The 21,023-nt window shown below is 44.0% G+C and overlaps 1 protein-coding gene across 8 annotated transcripts in view; it reads right to left on the minus strand.

Moving 5' to 3' along the window:
* Positions 1-20,551, minus strand: part of KANSL3 (KAT8 regulatory NSL complex subunit 3) — a 43,120-nt gene extending 22,569 nt beyond the window's left edge. For 2 of the 8 annotated variants that reach the window (XM_055539351.1, XM_055539348.1), the window contains exons 1-5: positions 20,352-20,545; positions 19,067-19,331; positions 14,095-14,265; positions 5,642-5,732; positions 5,306-5,491 (exon numbers count right to left, since the gene is read on the minus strand). In XM_055539351.1, coding sequence (XP_055395326.1) covers positions 5,306-5,491; positions 5,642-5,732; positions 14,095-14,265; positions 19,067-19,281 — 663 coding nt within the window. In that variant the 5' untranslated portion in view covers positions 19,282-19,331; positions 20,352-20,545. The other 6 variants (XM_055539350.1, XM_055539346.1, XR_008700123.1 and 3 more) reach the window with 5 other exon arrangements.
* Positions 20,552-21,023: the final 472 nt, after the last annotated feature.

Here is a 21,023-nt window from a genome sequence, read left to right on the forward strand (position 1 = left end):
ATTAATATTGTTAAAATGTCCATTCTACCCAAAAAGCAATATACTGTACAAATTCAATGCAATCCCTATCAAAATTCCAATGGCATTTTTCACAGAAATAGAACAAATTATCCTAAAATTTGTATGGACCCACAAAAGGCCCCAAATAGTCAAAACAATCTTAAGAAGAAGGAACGAAGCTAGAGGCATCATGCTTCTTGATTCTAACTATCTGACAAAGTTACAGTAATCAAAAGAGTATCGCACAGGCACAAAAACGGACGCACAGGAGAACGGAAGAGAACAGTGAGCCCAGAAATAAACTCAGCATGTACTGTCAACTAATTTATGACCAAGGAGCCAAGAACACACAGCGGGGAAAGGACAGGCTCTCCAATAAATGGTGTTGAGAAAACTAGATAGCTACATGCAAAAGAATGAACTGGACCATCGTATTACCTTATACACAAAAATTAACTCAGAATGGATTAAAGATTCTGAATGAAGATCTGAAACCATAAAACTTCTACAAGAGAACATAGGCAGTAAGCTCCTTGATGTCAGTCTTGGCAATATTTTTTTGGATCTGACACCAAAAGCGAAGGCAGCAAAAGCAAAAATAAACACGTGGAACTACAAACTAAAAAGCTCCTGCAAAACAAAGGAAAACATCAGCAAAAGGGAAAGGCAACTTACTGAAGGGGAGAAAACTTTTTCAAGTCATGTATCTGATAAGGGGTTAATATCCAAAACACACAAAGAACTCATGCAACTCAACACCAATAAGACAATCTGATTAAAAAGTGGGAGATTTGAATAGACATTTTTCCAAAGAAGATATACAGATCTTATACACTATACATGAAAATATGCTCAACATTACTAATCATCAGGGAAATACAAACCAAAACCACAATGAGATATCATTTCATACCTGTTAGAGTAGCTATTATCAAAAAAGACAGGCATTAACAAATGCTGGCAAGGATGTGGAGAAAAGGAACCCTTATACATTTTGGTGAGAATGTAAACTGGTACAACTTTTATGAAAAACACTAATAGACATTCCTCCTAAAATTAAAAACAGAACTACCACAATTCTGGGTATTTACCTAAAGAAAACAAAAACACCATCTCAAAAAGATATATGCACCCCCATATTCACCATAGCATTATTCACAATAGGCAAGATATGAAAACAACGTAAGTGCCCACTGATAGACGAATGGATAGAGAAAATGTGGAAATATATATACAATAGAATATTATGCAGCCATAAAAAGGAAATCTTGCCATATGCAAAAGCATGGATGGACCCTGAGGGCGCTGTGCTAAGTGAAGTAAGTCAGATGGAAAAAGACAAATATTGAATGATCTAATGTGTATCTGGGATATGGAAAAACAAAACAAAACCAAACTCATAGATACAAACAGACTGTTGGTTGTCAGAGGGATGGGATGGGAGATTAGTTAAATCGGTAAAAGGGATCAAAAAGTATGAAATAAATAAAGTCAAGGGATGTAACATACAGCATGATGACTGTAGTTAATAATACTACACTCCATATTTGAAAGCTGCTATAAGAATAAATCTTAAAAATTCTCATCAGAAGAAAAAAAATTTCTTTAACTACGTACAGTGACAAATGGTAACTAGACTTACTGTGGTAATCATTTTACCACACATACAAATATTGAAGCATATTGTATACTTGTCAATAAACGTCAGTTGTATGTGTGTATCTGTGTTAGTCACTCAGTTGTGTCCGACTCTTAGCGATTTCATGGACTGTGGCACGCCAGGCTCCTCTGCCCATGGAATTCTCCAGGCAGGAATACTGGAGTGTGTTGACATTTCCTTCTCCAAGGGATCTTCCTGACCCAGGGAGCGAACACTGCATTGCAGGCAGGCTCTTTACCATCTGAGCCAACAGGGAAATCCTATATGTCAGTTATATTTCAATTAAAATTAAAAGTTTGAAGATAGCACAAGAAGGTAAGTTATTCCTGGAAATGACAAGAAAGGACAGTGTTCTTAATTTTAAAAGAGCAAGACTAAAAAGAGCTCTGCACAAAAAATGAGGGGAATATTTAACCATGAGGCTGTCTCAGTTTAACTCAGGAAACAAACATTTATGCAACACTGCTGTTACAAGGCACCAGGCTAGTGCTGACTGCAAAGGAGTTTAATCTACAACCTACAAAGGCGAGCACACAGATCACCAGAGAGGAGGGGCTGCGACGCGCCGTAAAGAAAAGAAGCCTCACTGCTGTGGCCCGAACCATCCAGCAGAGAAGACGGAAGTGCAGATACAGCATGCGAAGTGAGACGCACTCTGAACAACCCCAACAGAAGATGGGGAAAAGCTTTCTAAACAGACACCAGATATAAACAACAAAGTCCAGGGCTCACTCTAGGCACAGATGGCCTGAAGTCAAGAATTCAAGTAAGGAAATAGGAGAGGCTAGTAGCAAAGGAGAAGGCAATGGCACCCACTCCAGTACTCTTGCCTGGAAAATCCCATGGACGGAGGAGCCTGATAGGCTGCAGTCCATGGGGTTGCTAAGAGTCAGACAGGACTGAGCAACTTCACTTTCACTTTTCACTTTCATGCATTGGAGAAAGAAACGGCAACCTACTCCAGTGTTCTTGCCTGGAGAATCCCAGGGACGGGGAAGCCTGGTGGGCTGCCGTCTATGGGGTTGCACAGAATCGGACACGACTGAAGCGACTTAGCAGCAGCAGCAGCGGTAACAAAGGACAGTGTCAAACTGTAAAGGATCTTCACCCTAAACCGGGTGTTTGTTTAAAACTAATTGATATTTTGTCACTGTGAGCCACTCAACACCTAGAGGTAGAGGATCTGACTGAATATTAGATTTTAAAAACTTTTATCTGGCAGTTTCCCCGTGGCTCAGTGGTAGAGAATCCACCTGCCACTGCAAGAGACGCAACTTCCATCCCTGGGTCAGGAAGATCTCCTGGAGTAGGAAATGGCAACCCACTCCAGCATTCTTGCCTGGAAAATCCCATGGACAGAGGAGCCTGGCGGGCTACAGCCCATGAGATCGCAGAATCAGACATGACTGAGCACAAAGCATGCGTGCACGCACACACAAACACACATAGTAGAGAACACCTCTGAAATGACAAAGCCTTGAAACTCGCTTTTTTGTAAACAGAACAGTTAGACTCCTTTGCCTGAGTGAAGCTAGGCAGACCAAGCATCCCTGCTCTCTCCAGCACAGGATCACTCTCGGCAGACAGTGAAGAGGATGGGGCCCATACCGTCTCTGCTCCCTTTACAACAGGTCTGATGGTGAAAGTAACCGGGCCTAGAGCGTGACCCCACTCACTGACAATTCCATCCAGCTGGTACATTAGAAGTTTGGGGAACAACTTAAATATTTGTTGTGACTCTAACAGTCATGGGAAAACAAGAGCCTGATGGGAGAGATACCACTGAGCAGAACAGCACCTTGTAGTCTGGGCCCCTGCTAACTGTGCTTTCTCTGCCACCCCAGCTAACCCATACTGTGACTCAGCAGCACGCACCATGCACACCTGTGGAGTACCGCCAGTGGTCCATGGTGCTCAGTAAATCTGAACACTACTTCCTTCACTTGGGAACACCCAGACAATAACTTCAGTTGGAAGGCAGTGCCAACTTCATTGAGGGAAATGACCTCCCAGGCATACTGGGCATGCAAAGAAAAACTGAGAAGTGGACTCTGGGCACCACTTCACTGGTCCCCCAGAGCAGACTCACCAACGCTGTTCTCTTTCCACAGGCGGAATGCTGTAGAGAGCAGTGGAATTGCTCGACTACAAGCCACTGCTCTCTGGCAGGGGCCTGTCTTGGCCCCTTACCCACCCTGTGCCCTTGCTGCTCCCTGTTCACACTTGAGCCAGGGTGACCACTGCAGAGGAGCAGCACAGGGGGAAGTCTGGGGCCATCTTTTCATTTGCCTCTTTCACCACTAGAAAATCAGCTCCATCAGAGGAGAGAGAATTTGTTTTGCTCATCCCAACACCCGGCACACTGGGGACACAAAACATGTATTTGTTGGGAACATCCAGACAATAACTTCAGTTGGAAAGCAGTGCCAACTTCATTATGAGGAAAAAGACCTCCAAGGCATACTGGGCACATGAAGAGAAGCAGGACGTGGACTCTGGGCATGACTACACTGGTCCCCTCAAGTAGATTCATTAATGCTATTCTCTTTCCAAAGGCAGCACGTATAAACTAATGTCAAATTCCTACCATGCATTTTATTAATGCATCTAGTCCTGAGTTTTATTTCCAGAAGCTAAATCAGTCTTCTTTTGCTTTCAAACAAACTCAGCATCCTTCAACTTACAAACAGATAGGAAACAGTAAGTCTGGAAATTTGGGGAATATGGCTGGGGAAAGTTGCTGGCCAGCTGCTTGCAAAGGAGAAAAAAACCCACAAAAGTAAAAAACTGAATTAATCCAAGTTATCTGAGGCCATGCTGGAGCAAAACACACTAAATACAATGGTACCACTTATAAATCACTAACAGTTACCCTGGGTTTCCTATGTGCCAAACTTTGTGCCAAGCATTCTATCCAGATTAACAAATTATCACAAAAATCCTAGGCAGGTATTATTATAATCAGCCATTTTTTAGAGATGAGGAAACTGAGGTGTTAACCAAGATTACACAGCTAATTAGTGATGAAAGGATCAGCCAGGCAGTCTGTGTCCAGAACCAGTACTCCATCACACTGAACAGTCTAACTACAACCACAGTAAACCACAGTCACAAAGGAAAACAGCGTGACTGCAACGCTGTCCAAGTAAGGAAGGCGAAATGCAACGGCGCTTTATAAAGCATGATTCAAGTCAGAGTGTTGCTACTGAAGGCTTGTCACAATGAGCAGAGACTGAGGCGTCCGCCCTGCGCTCCTGGCTCCGAACGCCTCCCCTTCCCACCCCACTCTCAGCTCCATGGGTATCTGCTTCTCACTCCTCTCTCAACACTTCACCCTGGTAAACCCTTCATCTGTCTTCTCCTTTCTCACCTCACCTCAAACCACAAGTTGCAGGGCTGTAGAGGCTAAACATGTTCTCTGGTTTGGGGGCGCCACACCTCATCCTAGAGACAGGAGGGCTGAAGACATTTATGCCGAATGAGAACGTGAAATGACACCATGTCTCCTATTTTTAATAGCAAGCACTTTAGCTTCAGTCATGTCCTCCAGACTGACCAGGCAATGACCCGGCCCAGTCCCGTTTCCTGAACCCACAGCAGAGGCTGGCTACCCCAGGACTGGGCAGACACCCATCCCAGCCTTACCTTCCCTTTCAGCGTCTGCAGAGCATCCAGGTAGGCTGCCAGCATGGGCAGACTCAGGGTTTCCACCAGGGTGGTGTGCAGCCACTGGATCAGCTTGGTGTCCCAGCTCACACTTGCCAGAGCCTGCCGCACTCTCCTTGCACACTTGTCCACAGCGACACGACGCAGCACGGGCTCATTACAAGCCTGAACGGTGGAAGTAGAGGGAAAAGTCTGAGGGTCACCTTGGTAGCAACTGGGGTTGGGGGATGGTGGGGGGTAGCACCCAACAAGTGAGTCAGTCAGAGAGGCCTGAGCTAGGGAGGGCCCGCTGGGGGCAGATTTCTGGAGTCTTACCCCTTCATTGGCCAAGCGGGCAAGCCGGTCAGATTGCAGGGCTTTGAGGATCTTGTTAAATAGCTTGTTCTGGGCCAGGGTCCAGCCAGTCCTGTAAGAGACACTCTGAGGAATTAAGAGTCAAACCCTGGGGACGCTCCCTGCACCAGTTCACTGCAAAGAAGATTATGTCATGATTTTTGTTCCCACTGTGAAACAGTGTAACTCCAAGTAGCTGAGTACCAAGCTAAAGCACAACACCTAGATTCTGGTCCCAGTCCTGCCAGCGAAGCACCTCAGCACATGTGTTAATACACACGCGACAAGTCTTTGTGGGGCTTTGTTGCTTGGTGTTCAGTCGCTCCATCATGTCCAACTTTGTAGCCTGTCAGGCTCCTCTGTCCTAGGATTTTCCAGTTCAGAATACTGGAGTGGGTTGCCATTTCCTTCTCCAGGGGCTCTTCCCAACCCAGGGATTGAACCTGTGTGTCCTGCGTTGGCAGGCAGGTTCCTTACTGCCGAGCCACCAGCAATTATGCCTTTGTGGTACTAGCAAAGCTCATTAATGACCTAACAGCTAAAATAATCCACTAGTAAACAAAAGCAAGGCAGCACAGCACAGACATATCTGAATCTCACAAGTTACTCAAAAAAGGTAGACAGGATGAGGAAGCATTTAGTGCACTAAAACCTCACACTAAGATAAGAGGCCTATTTACATCAGTGTTAGGGACAAAAATACAACAAAACCAAGTGGCTGGTCTCCCACTCCTAAATAATCCACCCCTCATTAACCTTCCTTCTTTCTCCATGTTTTTTCTGTATATCCCACAATTAACAAATTTACTTTGTAAAATGTTTAAATAGGTAATGTATTTCTAATTCATCTTTAATCGGAGGATGGCTGCTTTACATGGTTTCTGCCATACAACTGCCCCATGGAAGTCAGTGCTGTGCATCCAGAGTACAACCCTGGTTGACACACTTTGACCTTGCTTATGGGAGGCTTTATGGTTCTTCCTCCAACTCAGCTATAAATTCCCTGCTATTAGAAACCTACCCTATTGCTCATCCCAACCTCATGAAACGCTGCACAGCAGTGTGGAGCTGACTAAAGCTTTACCCTCTCCACCCCACTCCTGACAACCTTAATTACTCTGAGACTCCAACTCTGGCCAGTAATCTTCCTACAGATACCAAGAAAAACGTAACAGAAGATGCCCAATTTATTCCAGTATTTGTTTACCAGCTCTCCCTGCCATAAAAATAAAGTGGTGATTAAATCTCATTTTAAAAATTTAGGTGGATGCCAGACCCGAATGAGAGCGTGGAATGACATCAAGGCAGCACTCCACATCAGCTGGGATGAAGCAAGGAGGCCTGTGGCAACTGCAAACCAGGCCCATTTATGTCAGCTGAGAGTCAAAGTCGTAGCCATGGGCTGTGTGGCCCCTGGCTCTCCAACCTCATCCTCCATGACAGCCCCCAGCTCACTATGCGTCCCTGCATTGCCCCTTCCCTTGTCTCCCCACACACCCTGCATGTTCCCACAGCACAGACTGGGCCCTAGCCACCCACTCCCTCCGCCTGAAACAATGGCTCCCTCTCCAACCGCCAGGTTCTTGCTCAGATGTCACCTTTTACTGAGGGTTCCCCCAACTCACCCACACGTAAAACTGCCAACACAAGACTCTCACCTCGGGATTCCCTATCCCCACCTCACATTCTATCCGTTTTATTTATGTTTGGTTTGTCTCCCTCTGCTAGAATGTAAAGGCCAAGACGGCAAAGATTTTTGTCTGTTTTAAAAGTCTCTGACACAGAGCAGGGACTTTAACCATCTGCTGAATAAAGACATGGAGGAGCTGTACGCACACTGCATTCTAAACCCTGTGAACAGCGAAGAACAAATTCAAACCCTCGCACTCCCTACCACAGTTAGGTGCCCAGGTCCTGAGGAGCAGCGCAACACTGATACATCATGTGGGGGCAACTGTAAATAGAGCCCTTCACCAGATCAGGGTGCCTGGACCACAAGAACATTGCTTCCAACTTCAACCATCATCTCACTATCCTTGAAAAGAGTAAATACCCTCCAGAAAGGAGGAAAATAACAGCCCAACTTCCTTTCCTTCTGTAAAATACAATCTCCACCTACCACGTTACATCTCCAGTTTTACAACTTACCACAGTCACCAAGTCCAGGAAAACACTAGCTGTGAGCCAGGAGCTGCCTGAGTACCTTTGGTCTCCTTGACTGCAAAGAGATGGACAAGATGATCTATAAAACTCAGGCTAGCTACGATTACTGATGGGAGTGAAAGTTCTATGTCAGCAGCCCAAGTCCACGGTCACAGAACTTTCTCTTCAGAAGTGCCCTCTGTCTTTAGTAGCTTTTGTTGCCACAGCTAACGCCCGTCTCAACCTCCAAAGCCACTCATCCTTTTATAACCTCTTGTGGGGTTCCAGCAGCCATCTCAGGTTTCTTGACATTTTCTTATCTTCCCACAGCTCTCCTGGCTTAATTTCTGCTACTTCATCAGTCTCAAGTCAGTTTTTGCTGTGGTTTGATATTCAGAGAGATTCTGAACTTAGAAGATGGAGGAGCAGCTTCTTTTACTCAAGGTTGGGGCTCAGGATACCTTGGGACCAGGAAGGCTTGTGTGAACTAGCGTCACCAGTCCGCTGGTTCATAACCTTACCTTCCTTTACACTGTTCAAATGTATTACACACTGACATGAGTAGCACTTCGCTTATGCATAGTGATTCTTTGCTGGGCTTGGGTTTTGGTGGTGGTCGGAGGAGACAAAGGATGTCCACAAGTGGTTATAAAAAGCTCTCTGGAGATACATGGATATTTCCTTATTAATAAACTTCCTTGCTTTTAATGACTGGTTCTACACTACTGGTGGGCACTGAGGTTCTGTCCCTTTTATTACTATTATAAACAGTCACAGTGACAACCCCACCTCTCCCCAATACACTCATATACATATCTCTCTGCATCTTCACATGGTCATGCAAATCTCTCTGCAGGATAAATCTCTTGAAGTGGAAATGAAAGATCTGTGTTAAAATTTTAGAATTTCCAGTTCTGTGTGAATAATATGTATAAAGAACCTGTAAAATCTTGAAAGCAGTATTACACTGCAGCCTTACCCCCAGTCCCTGGAGGTGCAAATGGCAGCCCACTCCAGTATTCTCGCCTGGAAAATCCCATGGACATAGCAGCCTGGCGGGCTACAGTCCATGGGGTTGCAAAAGAGTCAGACAAGACAGAGCGACTGAGCCATTAACCCCAGCAATAATGCTCAGTGATAATCAAACAGGTTAAACAACGAATACAATTTCTTTATGTTCAAGGATCTCTTGAGCTTTCTCAAAGCCTATCAATCAGGTTGCAAACCCTAATCCCAAGGAAAGAGAATGAGGTGTATATAATTTTTACTTATGAGGTACCGACAGCATTTCCACAATTATCTTGTTCTTTATCATACAACAGGATGTTTTCTCTATTTGTTTTTCTTACCCTGTATTTATTCTGAAACCCAAAATGATGGGAGCAAGGAAAATGATGTGAACAAAATGGGAGGGAGACTAGAAAGCTATTTAGAAATTACTACCATACACCACTGACAGCTGAAATTAAATTGAAAAACCACAAGTCTAAAACCCCCAGAAAAAGTTCTTAGGATTGAACTTAGTTGCTGGATATATAACAAAGTGATTCCAAGAACTGAAACATATTCTCTGTATTTTGTGAGCTTCGTGGGAGGCTAGAAAATTAAATGGGCAGAAAAAAATGATCTAACCGAAGATTAAGAGTATGCAAAAGATATAATTAAGGAAAAATTTAAAAACAGGAGACAGAATTTTAGACACAAGTCTAAACAGTCACACAGCTGATGGGAACTGTGGTGAGTCAATGCACTCCCCCATCTAAACCTATTCAATTTTCATGGGTACAAAAATGTCTTCTCTCCATTGCTTAGATGAGATCAGACAATTTTATGTTCTCCACACTCCCACTGAAACCAAATGACATTCTGACTTCTGGCTTCTCTTATCCAAAGCAGCCAAAGTCACATGAGTCCTAGAAGAGCCTGATATTTTCAAAGATAATTCTTTCTCTGACACTAATTCAATATTAAAATGTCTAAAGGGTTTTTTTTTTTTTCTCTTTAACCAGAAGTCAAACAGAGAAAAACAAAGAACATCAGAGAGATGAAAAAGGTCACACTTACTTTTTCAGATCATAAAATTCTTTGCTTAAACACCAGGAGAAAGGAAGAGGAATGACAGGGAAAGAGGGAGGGAAAATAAACAACTCAAAGGTCTTGAATCAAAATTTCAAATATCTGTCTGAGATTAACACATAGATATTATATATACAATACTGAGAGATACAATTAGAGCAAATTCAGAAAAGGAGAATATTTTTTAGTTGAATTCAGAAGTTCCGATTTCTAAGATAGACAATCTGCTATTGTAGGACACTAGATGCTTTTACTGAAAGGCTGGCAATGTCCTCGAATCCATTCGAGCAAGGCCCTGAAGTACCATATGTCAGGAGTTTTGTTACATGTCTGAAAAGCTGTGCATCTAATTAAACTTGATATCTGACAAACATCTGGGGGAAAAAAGCTGATCCAACTTCTTTGGGAAACATTACCATACCTGCAAATATATATCATTTTCAAAAGTTCACCAAGTCACACGATTTTGGCATGCAGACACAAATCTAGACCAGGAGTCAGCAGACTTTTTCTATATAGTGGACTGGATACTAAATATTTTAGAGTTTCCGTCACAACTATTTCAGTCCACAATTGTAGTGCAAAAGCAGCCACAGACAATACCTAAATGAGTGGGCGTGACTGTGTTCCAATAACACTGTGTTTACGTACCCTGAATTTTGAATTTCTTGTGTCTTCTTTTGATTTTTTTTCAACCACTCAAAAATATAAAATCCATTCTTAGCTCATGGGTCATAGAAAAACAAGCAATGGGCTGGATTTGGCACACAGGCCATAGTTTGCCAACCCCTGATCTAGACAATTAAATCAAGAAGACAGGGATATTTAAAATCATGTTTCATGGAATATCAGGCATTACTAGAGAACCTAAGAGTCAGCTGGGGTGGGGGATGCATTTTCTAAATACAGCAAGTTATCTGGGGACTTCCCTGGTGGTCCAGTAGTTAGGACTCCGTGCTCCCAGTGCAGGGGGCATGAGCTTGATCCCTGGTTAGGGAACTAAGACCCTGATGTTGCGTGGCTCAGACAAAAAAAAAAAAGAAGTGATCTGAAGCTATCTGCTACTGAAATAATTCAGGAGGGCAAAATGGGGCACTAAAAAAGAAAAGTACGTTTCTGACTCCCTGATAGAGAGATCAGTCATCTCTCTGAGGAAAAATACATTTCTAGGGAGCTGTCCTATATGAGTTCTTGGTGTAGCAAACTGTAATTTTATATGATTTTATACATGGAAGAAAAGAAGCAGCAATTTAACAATAAAATCAAGTGAAAGAATGGCAACAGATGATTATAATCAGAGCAGAGAGAACTAACTACAACCTCCAAACAGGCTACAGATCCAGAATTTGGGGACGAGGTCATAAAAATGGTGACCTCTGAGACTGAAGCCAGTAAGTATCATCAAATAATGAAATCAGCTATGTGAAATAGTGACGTACCTGAAGATGTAAGCCTGTTGCTAATGAGAGAAGAACACCTCCAAAATCTCATCAGACACTAAAAAACAAATAATCTGAGATAAACTGAGCACTAATTAATCATATCCATCTGTGGCAATGGCATAACACAGGTATGGAGGTCCACATGGAGAAAGAGGAGCCAAAGCATAGAGCCTGTCAGTGTTTTTCTGCAGGACTGGGCAGGTGAAGGTGTGCCTTGGCCTCTCTGTCATCCAGCTACCGTGTTGGAGGAGGGCACCCCCGTGCAGATGGTCTACTAGCCACCCACTTCTGTAAGAGAACAGCTTCCCAGACTCTCCCACTGAGCATCAGGGCTCTGGGCCAGGCTGCCCCAGTATCTCGTCTGCCCTGCAGCTGTATTTCTCCTTATAAATTAAGAAACTTGCATTCATGCATATTATTAAGTCTCTGATGACTTTGGTAAGCATGACGAGTGCACCCAAAACCCTTTGCCCATGACCAAGGGTGAACCGATAGAAAAATTCATGCAATTCTGCTATGCAGTTTCTCAAACTGCAGACTGAAGACAAGGCAACCAACAACACAATGGGGACACATATCTGTTTGAAGTCACCTTGTCCGGCCATCACTGGGCTCTTTCCACTGCCCTTAAAGAAAAGGTACAGCAGCTGACAGCACTGGGCTCCAGAGTCAGACGGCGCGCTCTGAACAAACCCCTGCTCCACGACTTCCTAAGGTTTCTTCAACTTACTGAGTTTAGCTTCTTCATTTTTAAAATACAGATAAAGAAGGGATATGCCTAGGGGAGTTGTGAGGTTTAAAAGAGAGAACGCACGTGAAGCACTTGGTACAATGCCTGGCACTAGAAAGCGCTCGACAAATGTGAGTTCTTTTTGTTACCACCATTGCCAGTATCTTCAGGGTTATTAACTATAACAATGGCGATAAACGATTTTGCTGAGCTCACTGGCCCCAGCAATACTCGAGTAGTTGATCTTCATTCACAGCGATTTTCCTCTTTATCTGACGCTCTAGAGACCATTTCCCCTTCTTAGGGCACAAGACTAATTCCAATTCAAGACCCCGAAGAACTTCTCCACAAGATCTTCAACCAGGGTGCAGAACCGCTCCACCTTCACCAGCCACCACCTGATCACACAAGCACACCAGCTCAATTTCATTCCCTGCTTCCAACCAAACTCATGAACCATTCCAACGAGCCTCGAACTTTCCTGCCCTTCTTCCTACCAAATTACTTCTTTTTCCTCCATTAAGTAAGAACCCTCCAACATTATGACAAGTTTACTACTTTCCAACTCCTGATGTAAAGACCTTAACATTCCCTTAGGAGATAAATACATACAGAGAGAGCCATGAGTGAAATGTAAATTAAAACCACAATGAGATGTCATTTCACACTTGCTAGAATGGTCCTAAGAAGAAAAAGACAGATGAAAAACAAATGTTGGCAAAGATGTGCAGAAACTGGAACCCTCATATGCTGCCGGTGGGAATGCAAAATGATGCAGTCGTTTTGGAGAAGAACCTGAAGATTCCTCACAGATTATCAAACGACACAGCAATTTCACTCTTAGGTATATATTCAAGAGAAATGAAAATGTATGCCCACACAAAAACAAGTAAATGAATATTCACAGTGACATTATTCATATACAGTAGCCAAAAAGCATTAGCAACGCAAATATCCATCGACAGATCAATGGATAAACAAAAGGCGGCACTTCTGTACTGTGAATATTATTCAGGATGAATGATATTATAAAGGAATAAAGTTCATTATAAAGAAATGAACTACTGACACATGCTTCAACATGGATGAATCCTGAAAACATTATGCTATGTGAAAGAATCCAGTCACAGAAGACCGTGTTCTGTATGATTCTATGAAATGTTTCGAAAAGGTTAAGTTTAGAGAGACAAAAAGTAGACTGTGGTTGCCAGGGGTTGGAGGGGTTGGGAGGAAATGGGAAGTGACTGTTAATGGGTAAGGAGTTTCTTTTGGGGGTAAGGAAAACGTTCATCAAATTGACTGCAGTGATGAATATACTAAAAATCACTGGTTGTACATATTATATAAGCGAATTGTATGCTACATAAATTTTACTTTCATAAAGTTTTATGCAACAAATACAAGATAAATAAATGCTTGCCAAGCAAACAACAAAGAAATGACCTAAAGAGGAATGCTGAGTCCCTGGGTCAGTAGGATATGAGAGAGCAAAACCAGCCAGCAAACTCATGAAAACAGGCTGAGGTGCTCCCCCAAAACCACAGACTACAAATCTATCTTTAAAAGTCACTCAACTCAAACATCTATTAGCCTTTCATACGACTCCAAAACATTTTCACTACCCTAGTTATAGACACTATAAGCACAGTATCATACAAACGGACACTTAATTTTTTTTGGTAGTCTGGCTAACTCCCGTATCATAACGTGTACTATCATAACGTGTACTATATACACTACAGAGCAAGTCACACCTATCAAATTTGACTCATTTATACATTCAGTTAACACTTACTACTTGCCTACTATGTGCCAGGCAATGTCCGAGGTGTCAGGGATGCAAAGACGGCGGACACACAAGCTCTCCTCCCAGGGAGCCCACTGCAGAATGAGCTGAGAGTTACAAAGACAGGAGAACATTTTGACTCCTATGGCTGCAAATGAAATAAACTCCTAAAAATACGTTTCAATGACAACGATATAAGATATTCACAATGCACTGACCATGAACCCTGTAGTGCCCAGTCCTCTCAGAAGCAACCTACCTGTTGACATGCTCCTCCCAGTCCTCTGGCGGGGGAGGGGCATCCGCATCGGTCCTGGCGAAGATGACGTGCCGTTCACACTCATTCATCACACTACGTGCCTTCTGATTGTCGTAGAGTGGCACAGGGGTGGATATGACTGTCTCCACGTCTATTGGGACATCTGATTCACTGTAAAAGTGAGGAAATAGGACCAGCCACACATATTTCAAACAACGTAAGTATTTAATGATTGTCCCAGTGCCAAAAATGTCTCTTTAATATAATCAGCTTTTTATCTATTTATTTTTTTTGGCTGCACCAAGCAGCTTGTGGGATCTTAACTCCCTGCCAGGGACAGAACTTGTGGGCCCTGCACTGGGAGGGCAGAGTCTTAACCACCGGGCCGCCCGGGAAGTCCTTAATCAGCTTTACAGTTTGCATAAGCACACTGTGTCCACAGAAAATTCTGATCCAAAGTTACCTTTCCCACACGCATCTAGATCTCTGTGACATGCTGGTGTACGAAGGGGAAACACAAAGTTGTTTTAAATGAGCTTATGTAAAACTGACAAAGCTATTTTTTAAAAAGACAAGTATATTCCATAAGCATACAGTTGATTGCCTAAAGGTGCTTTTCAATAGCGTAGCTATAAGCCACATGCAAATGTTTAACTTACTAACAATTAAATAAAATAAAAAAATTCATTTCCTCAGTCACACAAGCCATATTTCAAGAGCTCAACAGACACATCCGCCTCAGTTCAGTTCAGTTGCTAAGTCATGTCCAACTCTTTGCAACCCCATGGACTGTAGCACACCAGGCCTCCCTGTCCATCACCAACTCCTGGAGTTGACTCAAACTAATGTCCACTGAGTTGGTGATGCCATCCAACCATCTCATCCTCTGTCATCCCCTTCTCCTCCGCCTTCAATCTTTCCCAGCATGAGGGTCTTTTCAAATGAGTCGGTTCTTTGCATCAGATGGCCAAAGTAATGGAGCTTCAGCTTCAGCATCAGTCCCTCCAATGAATATTCAGGACTGATTTCCTTTAGGATTGACTAGTTGGATCTTAGTGCAGTCCAAGGGACTCTGAAGAGTCTTCTCCAACACCACAGTCCAAAAGCATCAATTTTTTGGTGCTCAGCTTTCTTTATAGTCCAACTTTCACATCCACACATGACTAGTGGAAAAACCATAACTTTGATTAGACAGACCTTTGTTGGCAAAGTAATGTCTCTGCTTTTTAATACACTATCTAGGTTGGTCATAACTTTTCTTCCAGGGAGCAAGCATCTTTTAATTTCATGGCTACAGTCACCATAATCTGCAGTGACACTGGAGCCCAAGAAAATAAAGTCTCTCACTGTTTCCATTGTTTCCCCATCTACTGGCCATGAAGTGATGGGACCAGATGCCATGATCTTAGTTTTCTGAATGTTGAGTTTTAAGCCAACTTTTTCACTCTCCTCTTTCACTTTTATCAAGAGGCTCTTTAGTTCTTCTTTGCTTTCTGCCATAAGGGTGGTGTCATCTGCATATTTGAGGTTATTGATATTTCTCCCGGCAATCTTGATTCCAGCTTGTGCTTCATCCAGCCCAGCATTTTGCATGATGTACTCTGCATATAAGTTAAATAAGTAGGGTGACAACATACAGCCTTGACGTACTCCTTTCCTGATTTGGAACCAGTCTGTTGTTCCATGTCCAGTTCTAACTGTTGCTTCTTGACCTGCATACAGGTTTCTCAGGAGGCGGATCAGGTGGTCTGATATTTCCATCTCTTAAAGAATTTTCCAGTTTGTTGTGATCCAAAGGCTCACAAGGCGTTGGCATAGTCAATAAAGCAGCAGCAGATGTTTCTCTGGAACTCTCTTGCTTTTTCGATGATCCAGTGGATGTTGGCAATTTGATCTTTTCTAAAACCAGCTTGAACATCTGGAAGTTCACAGTTCATGTACTATTGAAGCCTGGCTTGGAGAATTTTGAGCATTACTTTGCTAGTGTGTGAGATGAGTGAAACTGTGTGGTAGTTTGAGCATTCTTTGGCATTGCCTTTCTTTGGGATTGGAATGAAAACTGAGCTTTTCCAGTCCTGTGGCCACTGCTGAGTTTTCCAAATTTGCTGGCATATTGAGTGCAGCACTTTCAAAGCATCATCTTTTCAGATTTGAAAGAGTTCAATTGGAATTCCATCACCTCCACTAGCTCTGTTCGTAGTGATGCTTCCTAAGGCCCACTTGACTTCACATTCCAGGATGTCTGGCTCTAGGTGAGTGATCGCACCATCGTGATTATCTGGGTCATGAAGATCTTTTTTGTACAGTTCTTCTGTGTATTCTTTCCACCTCTTCTTGATATCTTCTGCTTCTGTTAGGTCCATACCATTTCTGTCCTTTATTGTGCCCATCTTTGCGTGAAATGTTCCCTTTGTATTTCTGGTTTTCTTGAAGAGATTTCTAGTCTTTTCCCATTCTATTGTTTTCCTCTATTTCTTTGCATTGATTACTGAGGAAGGCTTTCTTATCTCCTTTTGCTATTCTCCGGAACACTGCATTCAAATGGGTATATCTTTCCTTTTCTCCTTTGCCTTTTGCTTCTCTTCTTTTCACAGCTATTTGTAAGGCCTCCTCAGACAACCATTTTGCCTTTTTGCATTTCTTTTTCTCTCCAAGAAAAAAAAAAAAGAAATGTCTACCTAAGGCTACCATATTAGAGGAAGCAAGTACAGAACACTTCTGTTACTACAGAGAGTCTATCAGGCAACGTTGGTCTAAAGTTCTAAATTATTTATACAAATTTTCCTTTCCTTACCAAGTCAACTGATAGCTAATGATATGCTGTAAAAGCCCATGATTGTCTAAGACACATCGCTGGGAATGCAGACAGACACCTCAGCTTACTCACTCTGTAAGGAGCCCACAACAGAAACAAACACAAGTGGATACCTGAAAGATCTTTTGTATTTTAAAACATTAATGAAAAAAATAAATAAAATGTTAATGAAATCCTAGTGCTGTGTTTTTCAGTGCAATAACTCTGTCACCCAAAATATGATGTTAATCACACTGGTCTACTGGCAATCTAGCAAATGTCACTTTAACTTTTTTACCTCAATGATGCTACTGTATACACTCCCAATGGCTAGAATAATTATACCATTATAAAATGAAGTGAAATAATGTGCAGCTGGATTTGGTGGTGGGTGAAAGAGCTGATTATCTTTTGTGGACAGACTTTGGGCAAGGTACTTAGACTTGGATGCCTGAAAAAGAAGTCCTGGTGTCACAATTCCAACCCTATCTTCCCGGGGTCCCTCCCAACTAATGGCACTACTGAGCCAGAAACATGAGCATCATCCTCCCTTCCTCTCCCCTTAATCCTGGCCACTCTTGCCAACTCACCACAGCAGGTCATGTTGGATCTACCCAAGAAATACACTTCAAGGCCATCCCTTTTTCCCCACCTGTAATATGCCTGTCCCATCAAGGCCCATGATCTCTGGCCCTGACCACTCTGCAATGGTCTCCTTGCCAGGTCTTATCTATTCCACTTCAGCACTATCATCTATTCAACAAAAATTCAAAGTGATCTTTTTAAATATAAACTCAATCTCTAGCTTAAAATCCTTCAATGACTTCTCACCAACTCTGAGATTCAAATTCCTACATGAGGTAGCCCCTGCCAGCTTCTCCCCTAGCTCCCACTTACACCCCCATTGCAACCACCTTCCAGATCCAGTGGCCTAAAAAGAGCTCCTAAAATATGCCAAACTCCCACTTACAGGGCCCATATATGGAGCTAGTCTGTAAGAGGAAGTAATTTTCTGAGTATTGAAATGACCAAGTCCACAAAATCTCACTTTAAGAAAATAATCATGAGATTTAAATACAGGAGTTTCAATGTTTGCAAGAAGCTATTACATAACTAAGAGCGAGACTTGCAATTCTATTTAAAAGAGCTCTTCAGTGATGCCCTTGATCAGAAGCATCAGGACTATGCTCAATTATTCTCTAAAATCACAGATCCTGTGACATCCAAAATAGGTCAACAAAATGAGGCTCTCGCTGGGAAATGAAATAAAAACCACCACTATTCTACACGTGCTAAACACACATGTCATGGCACTTCTAGCTCATTAAGGCTCACTGGTGGATCAAAAGAAGCAAAGCACAAGATCTCTGTTTTCCAGCAAACCTAAAACCTGTGCTACAGAGATTAAACATCAGGTCAGATTGAGACAAACAAAAACAAACTCCTCCCCAAAAAAGTTTATAAAATTATTAAGGGCATGATTTTATCATCAGAATATATCACTAAATCTTGAAACATCTTGTGTTCCAAGGTAATCAGAATGCCTTAAAGCTCAAAAGAATTGCTAAACAAGTTTGCACAGACCAAATGTAACTTACCACATATTACATGGTAAGTTTATGAAAAAATTCCTGACCCTATTATGTAGGCGAGCTGAAAATATAACCATATCTAAGAAGGATTAAGATCAACCCATGGTGACAGTTCCATAACAAGTTAAGAGGGAAAGAAAAGTCTTGGGCATGTGCTCCTAAGCTTTGCAGGTGAATGGAGGAAAAACAAACCAAATTACCATAAAAAGGCCGGTGTTGGAGCCAGAACACTGGGCTATTTTAGGAATGAGTCTAATCCTATGTGACAATTTTTAAAAGTCAACTCTTCCATCTTTTTCTTCCGTTTAAATAATCATCTTCAATTCCTCTTTCCACACAAGTCCTCTTATCCTAAATGCAATCAGCTGTTTGCTTTCCTTTGAACATCCTGCCTTCCTAACTCATTAGATGTCTTGAATCCAGAGGTTCATCAAAAGGCCTGACATTCTCAGGATGGTTAAGAAGGATGCTGAATTAAACATCCCACCCCACCCCTAATCTCCCACAATAAAATCCACTTTAATCCCCAACTGATTACTGCCCAGTTAGGGTGACCGCAGCCCACAGGAGAGAAGGCCAAACTCACATGGTACTTTCGTGCTGCCTCCGAGGAGTAACAAAGAGCATGCGGGTGGGGCGGGCACTACTGGCATCCGGGTGGGCACTCCACGGCTTAGCATAGCTGTGATCCAGAAACACCAGGTCCAGTTCCCGCTCATGCACCGAGAGCTGGAAGAGCAAAGAGGTGCCCATGCGCCGCGCTGAAGTCTGGAAGTCCCTCTCCCCACCGCGGTGGGCCATGTCAGAAGAGGGGCAGCAGGTCAGAGAATGGTTATCTGCATGCTAGTCACCTGCGGTGAAAAGTTTCAGTTCAAGTCAATTCAAATGCTCTGAATTTCTTCCAACCTAGAACATCTTAATAGGCTTCTTATTTTAGTGACTTTCTACCATTGGCAGTTGAGTACTATATAATTACATAATATCTGTCACACTGCAGACCCTTGCCCGCGTCGGGAGGGTTCCTGAGATCCCACTCCACCACCCAAAATGGCTATGGCGCCCCCTCCATCTTCAGTCTCTACAATTCGGTCCATTGGGAAGCTGGAGGACTGCCTCACGTGGACAGATACCACACTTGCTTGGCCAGCGCCACAATTTCCCAGGTGGGCGCAACGGGTTTTGCCAAACAAGAGGAATCACAAATAGTACTAATTCCACAGCTAAGGGTCTTGACGGCTGCGAACCATTCTCACTGAGCCGGAGCGTGAGCATTGCTGAAACAGTTGTGCAACGTGGGCCTCGGGGAAGCCCTGACCTCTCTCCTTTGTGTTAATCAAGTTTTGTAACTACTTCATAGTGCTCTGGAGTTTTAAAAATCTACAGATGAGCGGTCCTCCCCAAAGCCTGTAACAAAATGCTACGCCAGGAAGGCCCCTCTCCCTCACCCAGGGCCCTGGTGGTCCCCGGGGAACCGCCCTCTACCCCAGGTACCCTCCGGGGTCCCGCCCCCGAGCCTCAAAACCGCTCCAGCAGGCAGGCAGAGCTCATAATTCGCACTTCACAGACGCAGGCGCCGGCTCAAGGGGATGGAGTGACTTGGCCAAGGTCACCGAGAGTTCGCGACGAGGAGGAGCCGCCTCGCACCCGCCTCCCGCCCGCCCCGGCCCGGCTGAGCGCCCGCGTCACGGCGGCCCGAGACCGCCCCCGGCCCTACACGATCGTCCTACCCAGATCGCCAGGACCCGGGCTCTAGCGCCCGGCCCCCGCATGCCCCGGGAGCCGGGAGATCCTAGCCGAGAGCCCCTGCCCGCTCCGACCCGGACCACGACCCCTCAGGCCCGCCATCCCGGCCAGGGCCGACTCTCCCTCACCCGCAATCGTCCGGCCGCGCGCTCGGCCCGGGCCGGATCCCTGTGCGCGTGCGCGCTACCGCCTCCACGCCCCGGCGCCCAGGGCCCAGAGAAAAACGCGGAAGTGGAGTACAGCTGGGAAGGGAGGGGCGGTGAGCCGCAAAACCCGGAAACGATGCAGCTGCAAGGGAACCTCTGCTGCTGCTGCTGCTGCTGCTGCTGCTAAGTCGCTTCAGTAGTGTCAGACTCTGTGCGACCCCATAGACGGCAGCCCACCAGGCTCCCCCGTCCCTGGGATTCTCCAGGCAAGAACACTGGAGTGTGTTGCCATTTCCTTCTCCAATGCATGAAAGTGAAAAGTGAAAGTGAAGTCACTCAGTCGTGTCCGACCCTCAGCGACCCCACGGACTGCAGCCTTCCAGGCTTCTCCGTCCATGGGATTTTCCAGGCAAGAGTACTGGAGTGGGGTGCCATTGCCTTCTCCAAGGGAACCTCTACTTCTGCTTTATTGACTACGCCAAGCCTTTGACTGTGTGGATCACAACAAACTGTGGAAAATTCTTCAAAAGATGGGAATTACCAGACCACCTTACCTCCCTCCTGAGAAATCTGTATTCAGATCAAGAAGCAACAGTTAGAACTGGACATGGAACAACAGACTGGTTCCACATCAGGAAAGGAGTACGTCAAGGC

Source organism: Bubalus kerabau, chromosome 11 (genome assembly GCF_029407905.1).
Source record: "Bubalus kerabau isolate K-KA32 ecotype Philippines breed swamp buffalo chromosome 11, PCC_UOA_SB_1v2, whole genome shotgun sequence".
Taxonomy (NCBI): domain Eukaryota; kingdom Metazoa; phylum Chordata; class Mammalia; order Artiodactyla; family Bovidae; genus Bubalus; species Bubalus kerabau.